At 45.6% G+C, this 14,133-nt stretch overlaps 1 protein-coding gene across 1 annotated transcript in view; it reads right to left on the minus strand.

Annotated features, from left to right (window-relative positions):
- The window catches only part of ITIH5 (inter-alpha-trypsin inhibitor heavy chain 5), a 111,795-nt gene that overhangs the window by 9,347 nt on the left and 88,315 nt on the right, over positions 1–14,133 (minus strand). The window contains exons 9-11 of the mRNA XM_017872487.1: positions 9,551–9,860; positions 6,273–6,832; positions 3,318–3,371 (exon numbers count right to left, since the gene is read on the minus strand). Coding sequence (XP_017727976.1) covers positions 3,318–3,371; positions 6,273–6,832; positions 9,551–9,860 — 924 coding nt within the window. The remainder of the gene's footprint in view (positions 1–3,317; positions 3,372–6,272; positions 6,833–9,550; positions 9,861–14,133) is intronic.

The raw sequence follows: 14,133 nt of genomic DNA on the forward strand, positions 1-14,133 counted from the left end.
TTTTTTTGAGACAGAGTCTCGCTCTGTCACCCAGGTTGCAGGCTCAAGTACAGTGGCACAATCTTGGCTCACTGCAAACTCCGCCTCCCAGGTTCACGCCAATGAATGACTTTATTGAATCCTGAAAACGATACTGGAAGGAGGTGTCCTCAATTTCCGGATGAGGAAGATGAGTGGGAAGGAAACGATTCCCCAGAATTACCCAGTGAGTTCGCAGTCAACATTTGACTTCAGGTCTTTCAAATTCCAATATAATGCTCCTTTCATCACACCTAAGCTCAGCATAGACACCTAAGCTTCCAGAGGTGAAAGGAGAAGGAGAGATCCCTACACACCCTCTACTGGTACTCAGTTCCCATGCTTCCATTCCCCAGGCAGACATCCCTTGCTATTTGCTTTCTCCTTTACTGGCACAGACGCAGAGGACTTTCCTCTCCTATGACGAGATCTATGGCGCTGCTTCTCCCAGAAAGCCACAGGCTATCCTAGGCTCATTCGCAGCATCAGCTGTATGCCACCCCTGCACGCAGGCACTGAGAGCCATGCCCAGCTTAGATGCAGGGGCAAGGGAAGCAAAAAGTGAGTAGGCAGCCAGGCACACAGTCAGGGTACTGGCGGAAACCCCTCCTTTGGGTCACACACACTTCACTGCTCTGAAATTTCTGTCCCCAGATGAGACCACAAAGTTCAGCTGACAGTTCTTGTCTGTTCTCATATTCACCTCTGTTAAAGGTGAACAGCCTTGCCTTTTATTATACGGATAAAAGATTTCTTGAGAATCTGTATCAATTCTCTTACTAGATTGGAGATTTACCTTCTAATTTATATTCCAAGTGTAATTTGTTTATTTCATTTTATTTTATTTTATTTTATTGAGACAGGGTCCCACTCTGCTGACCAGACTGGAGCACAGTGCTGCAATCATAGCTCACTGCAGCCTCAAACTCCTGGGCTCAAATGGTCCTCCCACCTCAGCCTCCTGAGTAGCTGGGACTACAGGCAGGTGCCACTATGCCGGGCTGATTTTTTATTTTTTGTAAGGACAGGGTCTCACTATGTTGCATAGGCTGGTCTCAAACTCCTGGGTTCAAGCATTCCACCCACCTCAGCCTCCCAAAGTGCTGGGATTACTGGCGTGAGCCACCGCATCAGCCTACAACTTGTTTCTTGAATGCCCCTCTGCTTTCCGTGCACATGGATGTGTCTGCATGCATTCTGTGCACAGTATAGGCATGAGCCAGACAGAGTTGGCTTTTATGCTGCAGCAAACTAACATCCCTGCATTCAGTGCTGAGAAACCCTTTCTGGCCCAGCATCCCTGAGAAGGGCCCTTGAGAGGATCTGGCTGCTCTCCCTGGGAAGCGCCTCAACTTCCCGGAAAATTGCAACGTATGAAGAAATTCAAGGTGCTGGTCTTTTGCTGCTGGGGAAAAACTGGCCCCCAGAGGAGATCCAAGTTCTCACCCGCATTGCTGGCATTTTTTCAGGCACGCACCCAGTTGTCTTTTGGTGTCCATGGGGGATTCGTTCCAGGACCCCCACGGATACTAAAATCCATGTGTACTCAGGTCCCTGACATACAATGGTGTAGTACCTGTATATAACCTTCGCAGAGCCTTCCATACACTTTAATTTATTTTTATTTATTTATTGAGACGGAGGCTCACTCTGTCACCCAGGCTGGCGTGCAATGGTGCAATCTTGGCTCACTGCAATCTCTGCCTCCTGGGTTCAAGTGATTCTCCTGCCTCAGCCTCCTGAGTAGCTGGGATTACAAGCATGCACCACCATGCCCAGCTAATTATTGTATTTTTAGTAGAGATGGGGTTTCACCATGTTGGCCAGGCTGGTCTCGAACTCCTGACCTCAGGTGATCCACCTACGTTGGCCTCCCAAAGTGCTGGGATTACAGACTTTAGCCACTGCGCACAGCCTTTCCATACACTTTAAATCATCTCTAGGTTACTTATAACAAGTAATGCAAAGGAAATGCGATGTAAATAGTTGTTACACTATATTGTTTAAGGAATAAAGACAAGAAAAAAATTCCGTACACATTCAATACACATGCAATTCCTTTTTCACGTATTTCCGATCTGCTCTTGGTTTGATCCTTGGGATGCAGGACCCATGGAGACAGAGGGCAACTGTCTAGCTCATCTGACAGTTTTCTGAGAATTTCTATGTGCACATACCACACCATTTCTACTCAAATCGTCCAAATCTCTTTACAAGGAAAGATAGTGCTTGATCCAAAAAAGTGGGGAGGGGTCAAAAAGGCATGACTCCAGGCAGCATCCAAGAGGAGGCTTTTCTGGCATTCCAAAAAGCCTACGTGTGTGTTCAAAGGAATTACAGTCCGTCTCCTGGAGACGGTGCAGACTCTATATCCACGGCTAATCTCTGGGATGTCCCTGGCTTTAGGAGCTTGCACGTACAGCACAGCAGCAGAAAGGCAATGATCGAGACTTCCAGAGGATGACGCGGACACAGCAGAACAAAACCCAGTCATAGGTTGTTCTTCCCTCTGAATTTTTATTATAGTCCCAGGAAGCTGGCAAAAGGAAATGTCATGACATTTGAAAAAAATCTGTTCTTTCCTTCTGAAGCCACGAACTGAAAAAAATGAAAACAAAAACAAAGCCTGCCTGTCACACCAGACGTTTTTATTTTGGTAGCACCATTTTATGTTTGTAATAGCAGAGGCTGGAAGGATGCACGTTCCGGATCTCTAAAACAAATGTCTTCCAAACTCAATAAGGGTCAGAATGTGCCTCTGCCACCCATCTATTCTTCCACTGGGTTTCCTGCCAGGATTCCTGGGGACTGTGCTATCTCCACAGTGTTTATGTGATGGTTTCATGACAGCTGCGGTTCTCAGGCTCTGCCTCACGTTGTGGGCTTGATACGTTGCTGAATGAGCTGGTATTTTTAACTGACTTCAAGGAATTCTTGGTTTTACACTTTTTTTTTTTTTTTTTTTAGATAGAGTTTTCCTCTTGTAGTCCAGGCTGGAGTGCAGTGGCATGATCTTGGCTCACTGTACCCTCAACTTCCCAGGTTCCAGCAATTCTTCTATCTCGGCCTCCCCTACAGGCCCCTGCCACCACACCTGGCTAATTTTTGTATTTTTAGTAAAGACGAGGTTTCACCATGTTGGCCAGGTTGGTCTTGAACTCCTGACCTCAAGCAATACACCCACCTCGGCCTCCCACAGTGCTGGGATTACAGGCGTGAGTCACCACACCTGGCCTGGTTTCAGACTTTTTAAACATCTCTTACTCTCAATCCACACACAACCGCATCCTTTTCTTTACCTGATGTTTTAGAGATTTTAATTCTTGGCTGGTATGGCTTCTCCAGCAAAGGTCCTAAAAAGGAGGAGGAGAACATCATGGTCATTCATTAAAGAAGATGAAGAGAGAAGTACAAAGGGAGACAGCAGAAATGACTAAAACATAGCTTTTAGGTACATTTGTAATAGCTTAAAGAATCAAAAAACCCTTTAAACCATCATCAGTCTCAAAAAGGGAGCTTGGCCTCAAAACACACAAGTAAAGCCAGGCATGGTGGCTCATGTCCATAATCCCAGTGCTTCAGGAGGCCAAGGTGGGAGGATCACTGGAACCCAGGAGTTTGAGACCAGCCTGGGCAATATAGTGACACCCTGTCTCACAAAAAAAAAAAAAAAAAAAAAAATTAGCCCAAAAAGGGGGCACACGTCTGTAGTCCCAGCTTCTTGGGAGGCCGAGTTGGGAGGATCACTTGAGCCCAGGAGATTGAGGCTGCAGTGAGCCATGATTGCACCACTGCACTCCAGCCAGGTTAACAAAGTGAGACTCTGTCTCAAAAAAGAAAAGACAAGAAAAGAAAAGAAAATAATAGAAGCTACACAAGTGGAGTGTAAAGTGTGCAGGATTAATTATTTTATTCTTCTATGAATTAGATACTATTCTGTTATTTTTGTGTATATTATAGGGGAAAATATTTTATCACACTGGAGATATATTTACAGGGGAAGGGAGAAATGAGTTGTTCAGTGGGCCTGTAGAATTTCAGATGTGCATGATGGAAAAGTTGTAGAGATCTGTTTCACCACAGTGTCAATATACTTAACATCACTTACCAGCGTTGAACTGTACGCTTAAAAATGGGTAAGGTGGTAAGTTTTACGCTCACGATAAAACAAAACAAAACAAACAACAATGTAAAAAAAGAGGTACAGTTATAATCCAGTGTCTGTAGCTACGTGTGCGGCGGAATTCACAAAGCAGAAGATTTTGAAACACTTTGTATTTCAAAGTACTGGTGCTCTGAATATTCAATGAAAGAATAACCTAAAAGTAATTAATATCTATAAATAAAATCAATAACTTATGTCAAATTGTTAGTACTAGCAAAATTGTGCTCCTCTTCTCTGGTTTTTACTGCTCACAGAAATTAACGAGTGAGGTCTCGAAATGTTCTTGAGGCACCCACTTCTCAAGACTGGTCTTGACCAGCATGATCTGGGCAGAACGTAGATTTGACAGGAAAGAGGATGGATGACTGCTTTGAGGAGTGGCAGCTGCCACCAACTCTCAAAAAAAATTTAAATTTAAAAACCATCAGAGCTTTAAGGAAAGGAAGAATCTTTCAAAAAAAAAAAAAACAAACCCCTTTTGAGTAATCAGTTGGTTATCTCCTCTGTCTGTCTTTCTAGCCCCGAGTCTTGTATCACCTGGGTCTGATCTCTCCTGAAGCTGTGGAGATTTGCGCTGATGACCTGTCATCAAGATCTTATTCAGAAAGCCATTTTTCCTGGATGTGGCATGGATCTCATGAGTAGAAAGTGATAGCATCCTGCCACATGCTTTTAATCACAGCAAAAATTGTGTAAGTTTTGCCAAGACAAGCTCCATCCTTTCTGAAATAGCCGCGTTAATTGTAACCTCGCTATCGGGGTCTGAACTTATCAATAAATTTCTGGTACTCCGTGTCTCCATGGAAGGCGTGTCTGACATTTGTGCAAAACTGTGTGCCCATGGCATTCCGTATGTAGGTAGTCCTTACAATAGCCCTGCAGGGAAATTATGATTAGCTCTGCGTTCAGGGCTGGGGAGTTGGAACGGAAGCTCAGAGAGGTTGAGACACCTGCCTCAGGCCTCACAGCTGGTCAGGAAGGTTGGTGCATCCTAACTGCATGCTTTCTCCACACCCAGGTCTTTCTAAGACTCTAGAGTGTGAAGAATAAATGGGACAGCATTGGTAGGGTACAGAGTAGGGCCTGATCAACCTGTTTCCTCTCCTAGGAGACAGAACTTGACAGGAACCCAAAAAAATGTGATGCATATGAAACGCGATTTTCCACAAGCAGATCTGCCAGGAATACAATGCCCTGCTTTGGTTTAACTGTTTCCTTTCTCTTGTTCTGGTCTCTACTCACACACCCAGCAGAATGGCACCGAGACTGACCGTGCCTGCTTCTGTTCAGATTCTCAGAGACTGACATGTAAAGACCGGATTCTTGCAAGAATCCGTACCTTGGTCCTTCCCACGTGCTCTCGGGGAGATAAAATCAAGCATACAATTAAATTATACTACAAAACTCTGAAGTGCTTGAAAATATAGAAAGGCACTGAAAATGGGCATTGGTATGTTCATTTCAGTGCTTCTGCCCATGCCTGAAACCTGGCAAGCACTCAGTTTATTGATGGTTTATTGATGGACTGACCTCACTAGGTGGTATTTCTGACTCAAATGCCACCTTTTTCTCATTTCTCTAGACAGCCACAGTGTATAGCAATGTGCGTACAACAGTGTACAATACTCTCTGAAGACTATGAGCTCTCTACAGGGTTACTGCTTTTTGGTTGGTTGTTTTTTGGAGACAGGGTCTTGCTCTGTCACCCAGGTTGGAGAGCAGTGGTACAATCATGGCTCACTGCAGCCTCAAACTCCTGGGCTGCACTGATCCTTCCTCAGCATCCTGAGTAGCTGAGACTACAGGCATTCCACCACACATAGATAATTACATTTTCTTTTTCTTTTGTAGAGACAGGGTCTCTGTGTGTTGCCCAAGGTATTGAACTCATGGCCTCAAGCGATCCCACCTCAGCCTCCCAAAGTGCTGGGATTACAGGCGTGAGCTACTATACCCGGTCTGGGTTATTGTTTATAAGTATTATAGCAAGATGGACTAACACAGCTTCCTGCTGGGGCTCCCTGTGGAGGAGGTGAGTGGCATCTCAGGCCTGCGCCCCCCACACCTGGCTGGTACAGGTGCCTCGTACCTGGCTGCGTGCCAGCTCCTCGTACGCTCTGCACCACTGGTTCAGGTCCCATGGCGGCCGACATGCCGTGGGCCTCCTCCAGGCCGTCCTTGCGCGGGACCGGCCCCCTCAGCTTCATGGAGGTGAAGGGAATGAGGAAGCGGTAGCTCAGGGCCAGGTCCTGGGCCCGCTGCCGCAGCCGCTCCTTCTCCAGCTCATCGTCACTTTGCAGCCAGGAGCTCAGCAGCTCCTTTGTGGTGAGGTAGCTCCAGAGACGCTCAATGTGGTTGGGGTCCCCCTCTCCATCGCCTTCAGGCCTGGGGCTTCCTGTGACGTCTTTCCCTGCCTTCTGAGGCCCCACAGGCACATCCGTCTTCAGGATGACGAATTTCTTACTGTTGCTGGCGGTGACCTCCACGTGCAGGTGATCCAGCTTCCTGTCCACCAGCTTCCCTGCGATGATGATCTCCGAGCCGTTGAAATAGTTGGGGAACAGGGTCTTGGTGGCCTGCACCACTGAGCTGGGGGGATAATCGATGCGGATGTCAGAAAGGAGAGGGGTCCTGATTTCATCGTAGAACCTGCGGTGGAAGCACAGGGAAAGCGGGAGATCAGGGCCCTGCTCCGACAGCAGACAGGACAGTCCTAAAGGAAAATGCAGACTCTCAGGGGGATGAGTCTGATTCTAGAAGCGATCGAGTCCAACATGGCACCCCACACAATATTTCTGCCAGGAGGTCCGAGGCAGCAGGCTGAACGCCACTGATGGGAGGGATGCATTCTTTCACACGGCTCCTGAGCTGTTTTTCAACTGCCCTCATGATGAGAAAGAACTTCCTTCTAGGAGATTAAAATCTTCCTCCCTGAAATTTCCACCCACTGGTTTCAGTTTTGCCTCTGGAACAATACAGAATTAGTCTAATCCATTTCAACAGACATTTGGATGCTTAAAAACCAATGCTGTGATTCCTTTAAGCCCGATCAATCCCCAGTTTCATGAACTATTCTTCCTGTGATACGGTTTCGAGATTCCCTTGCTATTCTTTGTAAATTTCCTTTGTGCACACTTACATTTCTCAAAGGACCTCTTAAAAAACCTTTTTCTTAGAACCAAATACAAATTCCAGATGAGCTTTAAGCAGCACATTCTACTTGAGAAACCTGATTTGTGTGAGTTTGTGCATACAACATTTGCTTGCATTTGCTTTTCTTGTAGTTAAGTTACATGACTGCTTCTTAAGTACGGAGACAATTAAAATTCCCTTTCAAAAGATCTAGAAAGTATAGGCTGCAGAATTAGACTTCCATCTCTGTCGCTTCCTTGCTGTGTGTCTTGGGACATGTGACTTAACCTCTCTGAACTTCAGTTTCCTTATCTATAAAATCAGGATGTTAACAGTACTTCTTTGGTCACCTGCTAGCTGTCCCCGAAAGTCCATTTTCCCCTTCTTCCATGAGAATTGAGCTCTGGCCATCGAGCTACAAACTACATTTCCCAGCCTCCATCGAGGCCACAAATGGCCACGTGATTATGTCCTCCCAATGGAATATGGGTAGGCGTGAGATGTGCAACTTCTCAATATTTGCTTAAAATTCATGCTGGCTTTCTTTTCTCTCTCCCTTTTTGTGGCTAGAAAACTAGAGTGATAGTGACCAAATTTCAATCCTATAGCATTAAGGACAACACCTGAGGGAAGCAGAGCAATAAAACAGAAGGAGCTTAGGTCCCTGAATGACTTTCGGGAGCAGGATCTAGCCTGTTACCATTACAGGAGAGGGAAGTAAATGGCTATCTTATTTCAGCCTTTGCCTTTCATCATCTCTGTACTGCAGCATAGCCTTTACCCTAATACACCTATCTCCTAGGATTTCTGTGAGCATCATCCGGGATAATGCACATAGAAATTCCTGGTGTATCATAAGTTCTCATAAATGCCGGGTACTGATCACAGTTTCAGTGGGATGGCAGTGCAGCTGACTTGTTGCAGCATAATTGCTTTTGCTTCTGAATGCCTTATTGAATCTCAATTCTATCATCCAGTGCATCAGATTCTCCCCTTTGACTCTAGCTTTGAATAATTTTTAAAATGTGGGAAGCAAATCTGTGTTTTCATTTACATCTTTCATTAAGCACGGGAGGAAATGGTGGCAAATCCCAAACCGAGGACCTGTCTTTACTGCACACCTTAGGGGCCTCTACTTCCATTTATCATTAATAAACGTCCTTTGATTATGGCTACTAAACACCCATAAATCTACCCAAACCTCCCCTTTGCTTTTTAGTAGATACCACACATGCCACGACGCAGATTCAAGGGCCTCACGCTGCACTGGGAGTTGGCACTTCACTCAGTCAACAGCGACGTGGCAGACTGTGTGTGGCGACATAATATCCGAGGGAAGCTATTTCTGTTTTAAAAGACCTAAGTTTTCCCCAACCTCTCATTTAAAAGATCTCATTTATTCTCCACCTCGAAATAATCTGATTATTTACCAGTTGTATCGGGTGGTTTTGCTTCTAAATAAAAGTATCTTTTAACTAGTACTCAAAATGGAGATAACAGTACTCTACTACTCACAGGGTAGAATAAAAGTACACTGACTAAAAAGTGCTTTGAAATATCAGGATGTCAATGATCCACAAGAGCTCATGAAATACTTAATATGGGATGGTCACTGTGCCAATGCTTTACATGGTGTTTTTATATAGCGATTTTCTCATTAAATTCTGCAACCAACCATAATCCTCATTTTACAGATGAGAAAACAGAGGTACAGGCTGTCTTAAAATCTTGCTTAGGGCTGGGTGCAGTGGCTCACACCCGTAATCCCAGCACTTTGGGAGGCTGAGGCGGGCAGATCACCTGAGATCAGGAGTTTGAGACTAGCCTGACCAACAGGGAGAAAGAAACCTCATCTCTACTAAAAATACAAAATTAGCCGGGCATGGTGGCACATGCCTGTAATCCCAGCTACTCGGGAGGCTGAGGCAGGAGAATCGCTTGAACCCAGGAGGTGGAGGTTGCGGTGAGCTGAGATCACACCATTGCACTCCAGTCTGGGCAACAAGAGTGAAACTCCATCACAAGAAAAAAAAAAAAATCTTGCCTAAAGTCACAAAGGAGGATCCGAATTTGGGCTTCAAAACACATTGTGATACCTCCCATTGCAATGAGCTGTGATCGTTGTCAGTGGATGCAAGTCTGGGGTGCAGCAACACAGTCCTCTCTGAGTTCCCACTGCAGCCACCCCTCAGCCCCTCGACCAGCCTCGCATGCCTACGAAGACAGACCACAGACCCGATGAGCTGCGAGCCCGCATCCTCCTCCTCGTGTACACGCCGTGTGAGGCCGCAGTTCTCCAGCGACAGTTTCTCCAGCAGCCTGAAGTCCACATCGTTGCCGATGCCAATGGTGAAGATGCAGACTTGGCCTCGGGCGGCCTCTCGGGTGTTGTTGAGGATCTTGAGGGTGTGTGTCTCCCCGACTGTGGGCTTCCCATCCGTCAGGAAAATGATGAGGGACACGCTCCGGTCTCCAATGTCATTGTGGGCCACGTACTTGTTAAGGAGCCTGATGGCCCTCTGCAGGGCCCCATTGATGTCTGTGCCTGCAGGACACCAACACGGGACAGCTCAAGCCTCTACAACTCACCTCCTCACCCTGAATGCACTTTCTTTCTTTCTTTTTTTTTTTTTTTTTTGAGACAGAGTCTCGCTCTTTCAACCAGGCTGGAGTGCAACGGCACGATCTCCACTCACTGCAACCTCCACCTCCCAGGTTCAAGCAATTCTCCCACCTCAGCCTCCCGCGCCACCACATCTGGCTAATTTTTGTTTTTTTTTAGTAGAGACGGGATTGACCATGTTGGCCAGGCTGGTCTCAAACTCCTGACCTCAAGTAATCTGCCCACCTTGGCCTCCCAAAGTGCTGGGATTACAGGCGTGAGCCACCGCGCCCAGCCTGAATGCACTGCACTTTCATAGCTGCAGTTCACACTCAACCACCCAAGTGCTCATAGGAGTAAGATCTCAGGGAGCCATCCAGAAACTTGCTAAATGCAAATTGTTTACTAGATGCATGTAAGTGACCGGGGATTATCCCGCTGTAACAAACCTTCTCCAGAAGGCGTGTGGCGACACCTTAGTTTAGCAGTCTCTGCCACCTGAGCTTCAGTGACTTCTGTGCCCTTTTCTGAGAATGCTTTTGAAAAGAACAGGAAGGTGCTGAGCACAGAGGACAGCAGGAATGTGGAGGGAGAAACAGCTGCAGAGGGGAGGAGGGGCACGGAATGAAGAGGAGGCTAGCTGCTGACATCTCAGATGCCTTCCAGCGTTGTCCAGGGCTGGGTGGAGCTGATGAAAGAATGAATTTGTTGCCTTCATCGTCCCTCCTTTCCTGGCTTCCTGTCTCTTCAGATCACCTCAGCTTGTCAGAACTCCACAGAGGAAGGGGGCATGAAATATTTCTCCTCCTGGCCACCCTTTTTCCTTCAGAGGCCCTCGTCAGCAACAGCTCTGATTAAAGTTGGGGGCCGGCCAGACACGGTGACTCATGCCTGTAATCCCAGAACTTTGGGAGGCCAAGGTGGGCAGATTACCTGAGGTCAGGAGTTCAAGACCAGCCTGGCCAACATGGGAAAAAACCTGTCTCTACCAAAAATACAAAAATTAGCCGGGCGTGATGGTGCGTGCCTGTAATCCCAGCTACTCGGGTGGCTAAGGTCAGAAAATCACTTGAACCCAGAAGGCGGAAGTTGTAGTGAGACAAGACTGTGCCATTGCACTCCAGCCTGGGCAACAAAGTGAGATGCTGTCTCAACAGAAAACATAAAAATAAAATACATGTATAAATAAAATAAAGTTGGGAATGACAGGGAAGAAAAACTTTATCAGGAATATGTGGCTTAGAAAACCTATACAAAATAGAAAACAAATCTCAACTCTGAGAATCGATGGAAGAATAAACACCAATGACATTAGCAGGTATCTGTGGACAGCAGGAGGTTTTTCTCTCTTTTTTTTCTTTGGATGATTTTCTTTACTCCTCAAATGTTTTAGAATAGATACTTCCATGGAAAAAATGGGGTGAGAACATGAGCAGGCTTCTGGAGTTCTCAATGTTCTGTTTCTTGATCTGGGTCCAGGTTCTGTTCAGTTTATGAAAACATATCAAGCTGTACACTTACTACATGTGTATTTCTCTGCATGTATGTTACACTACAGGTTACTGCTTCCTTAAAAAAGAATGTTCGCATGTTTTCTTTTCCTTCTTTTTTTATTTAGAGACAGGGTCTCAATATGTTGCCTAGGCTGGTCTCAAACTCCTGGGCTCAAGCAATTCTCCCACCACAACCTCCCGAGTGCTGGGACTACAGGCGTGAGCCACCATGCCCGGCCACCCATGTATTTTTTTTTTCTTTTCTTTCTTTTTTTTTTTTTAAGACATAGTCTTGCTCTCTTGCCCGAGCTGGAGTCTGCGCAGTGGTGTGATCTTGGCTCACTGCAACTTCTGCCTCCCCGGTTAAAGCAAGCAATTCTCCTGCCTCAGCCTCCTGAGTAGCTGGGATTACAGGCACATGCCACCATGCCCAGCTAATTTTTGTATTTTTTTAGTACAGACGGGGTGTCACCATGTTGGCCAGGATGGTCTTGATCTGACTTTGTGATCTGCCCACCTTGGCCTCCAAAGTGCTGGGATTACCGGCATGGGTCACTGCACCTGGCCCCATGTATTCTTAAATATACTACTTTATGATTAAAATAAATCACACAATTTAAGTTTGGGAGCAAAATGAATAAATAAAGTTGGGGCCTGTGTCTTTGATAGGAGCTGAACAAGTATTTGTTTGGTGGATGGAGAGACAGGTGGTTGGGTGGTTGAGGTTGAAATCCCAGCTACAGTGAGGTTTCTGGGTTAGCAAAGAATTCCACTGAACTAAGCTACCAGCATCCCACCATCACCAAGTAAAGCAGAGTCTTTACTGTAGTGTGAACACCTATTTCCTTTTTTTTAAAAATGACTTAAGATAAAATCTATAAACCAAAAGATCACCCATTCCAAGTGTCCAATTCATGATTTATAGTAAACTTAAGAGTTTGATGACCATCACCACCATCCATCATCCTGACTGGATGCACTTTTCTCTACCTGCAAATTTTACCACATTTGTGGTACATATATACCATGGGGCACTATTCAGCCATAAAAAAGAATGAGATCCTGTCATTTGCAACAAGATGGATGGAACTGGAGCTCATTATATTAAGTGAATTAAGCTAGGCACAGAAAGACCAACTTCCCATGTTCTTGCTTATTTGTGGGAACTAAAAATTAAAACAATTGAACTCACAGAGATAAAGAGGAGAAGGATGGTTCCCAGAGGCTGGAAAGGGTAGTAGAGGGTGGGGCAGAAGTAAAGATAGTTAATGGGTACAGAAAGTAGTTAGAAAGAATGAAGAAGATCTAGCATTTGATAGTGCAACAGGGTGACTATATTCAATAATAATTTCAAGATACATTTAAAAATAACTAAGAGTATAATTGGATTGTTTGTAACACAAAGGACAAATGCTTGAGGTGATGGATATTTCATTTATCCGATGTAATTACCACACAATGTATGCCTGTATCAAAATACCTCATATACCCCATAAATACATAGACCTACTCTGGACCCACAAAAATTAAAAATTAAAATTAAAATGTACCACATCTGAGAGAACCAGATCATCTCCCCCATGGCTTTACATCCTCCAGATTTTCTAGCTAAAAAAGTAGATAAGGCTATGTCCACGACCAAATGTTCTTAATTCTTGCTAAGATGCAGAGTCCAAATGGAAGGAAAGTTATTTAACATTTTATTGGAATCACTAATTTGCCTTTCTTTTGTTTGCTTTTGAAATGGAATCTCACTCTGTCAACTGGACTGGAGTGCAGTGGCGCGATCTCGGCTCACTGCAACCTCTGCCTCCCAGATTCATGCAATTCTCCTGCCTCAGCCTTCCCAGTAGCTGGGACTATGGGTGCAAGCCACCACGCCCAGCTAGTTTTTTGTATTTTAGTAGAGATGGGGTTTCACCGTGTTGCCCAGGCTGGTCTCAAGCTCCCGAGCTCAGGCAATCCACCCGTCTTGGCCTCCCAAAGTGCTAGGATTACAGGCATGAGCCACTGTGCCTGGCCTAATTTGCCTTTCTTAAGGCCCAGTCTAATTTCTTAGTGCCCCTGGATGTGTGAGCAAGGATGAACTGGCATTTTTTTTTTCTTGTCTGTATTCAGCAATGGTGCCAAATCTCTCACTCCACTTTAAAGCCAAGGAGAGCCCAGGCAGAGGGATGGATTAGCTTTCCCGATGGCACACAGCCACCAGAGGCCCTGCAGGGATTGGCATCAAGCCCATGTTAAGGGGGGCATCTCTTGCCCACTGAAAACAGAGAGGAGCTGTCATCAAAGGACTCACAAGCACCAGTGAGAGGGGTTACCCGAAAATAATGGCCACATCTGATGCTTAAAGAGGACTTTCTATGTGCCAGGACCATTCTAACCACTTGAAATGCTTTAGCTCACTCCATCCTGATAACGACTCCACTGTTATCCTCATTCTACAGATGAGGAAACTGAGGCACAGAGAAGGTGGAGCTGGGTTCAAACCCAGGCAGCCTGGCTTCCAAATCCATGCTCACAGTCCTGACGCTACGCATCTTAGAGAGAAGCAGGCTGATTTGCTGTTCACCTGCAGAGGCTAGGGCAAGGCGGTGTCAAGAAAAATAAAGGAAATCCACGGGGTTTCTAAGGCTTGGAGTCCAAAAGACCCTAACATACATCAGCCATTTTCTTTCTTTTTTTTTTTTCTTTTTTCTTTTTGAGACAGAGCCTTGCTGTCG

This window comes from Rhinopithecus bieti, unplaced genomic scaffold, assembly GCF_001698545.2.
Source record: "Rhinopithecus bieti isolate Rb0 unplaced genomic scaffold, ASM169854v2 scaffold_6933, whole genome shotgun sequence".
NCBI lineage: Eukaryota > Metazoa > Chordata > Mammalia > Primates > Cercopithecidae > Rhinopithecus > Rhinopithecus bieti.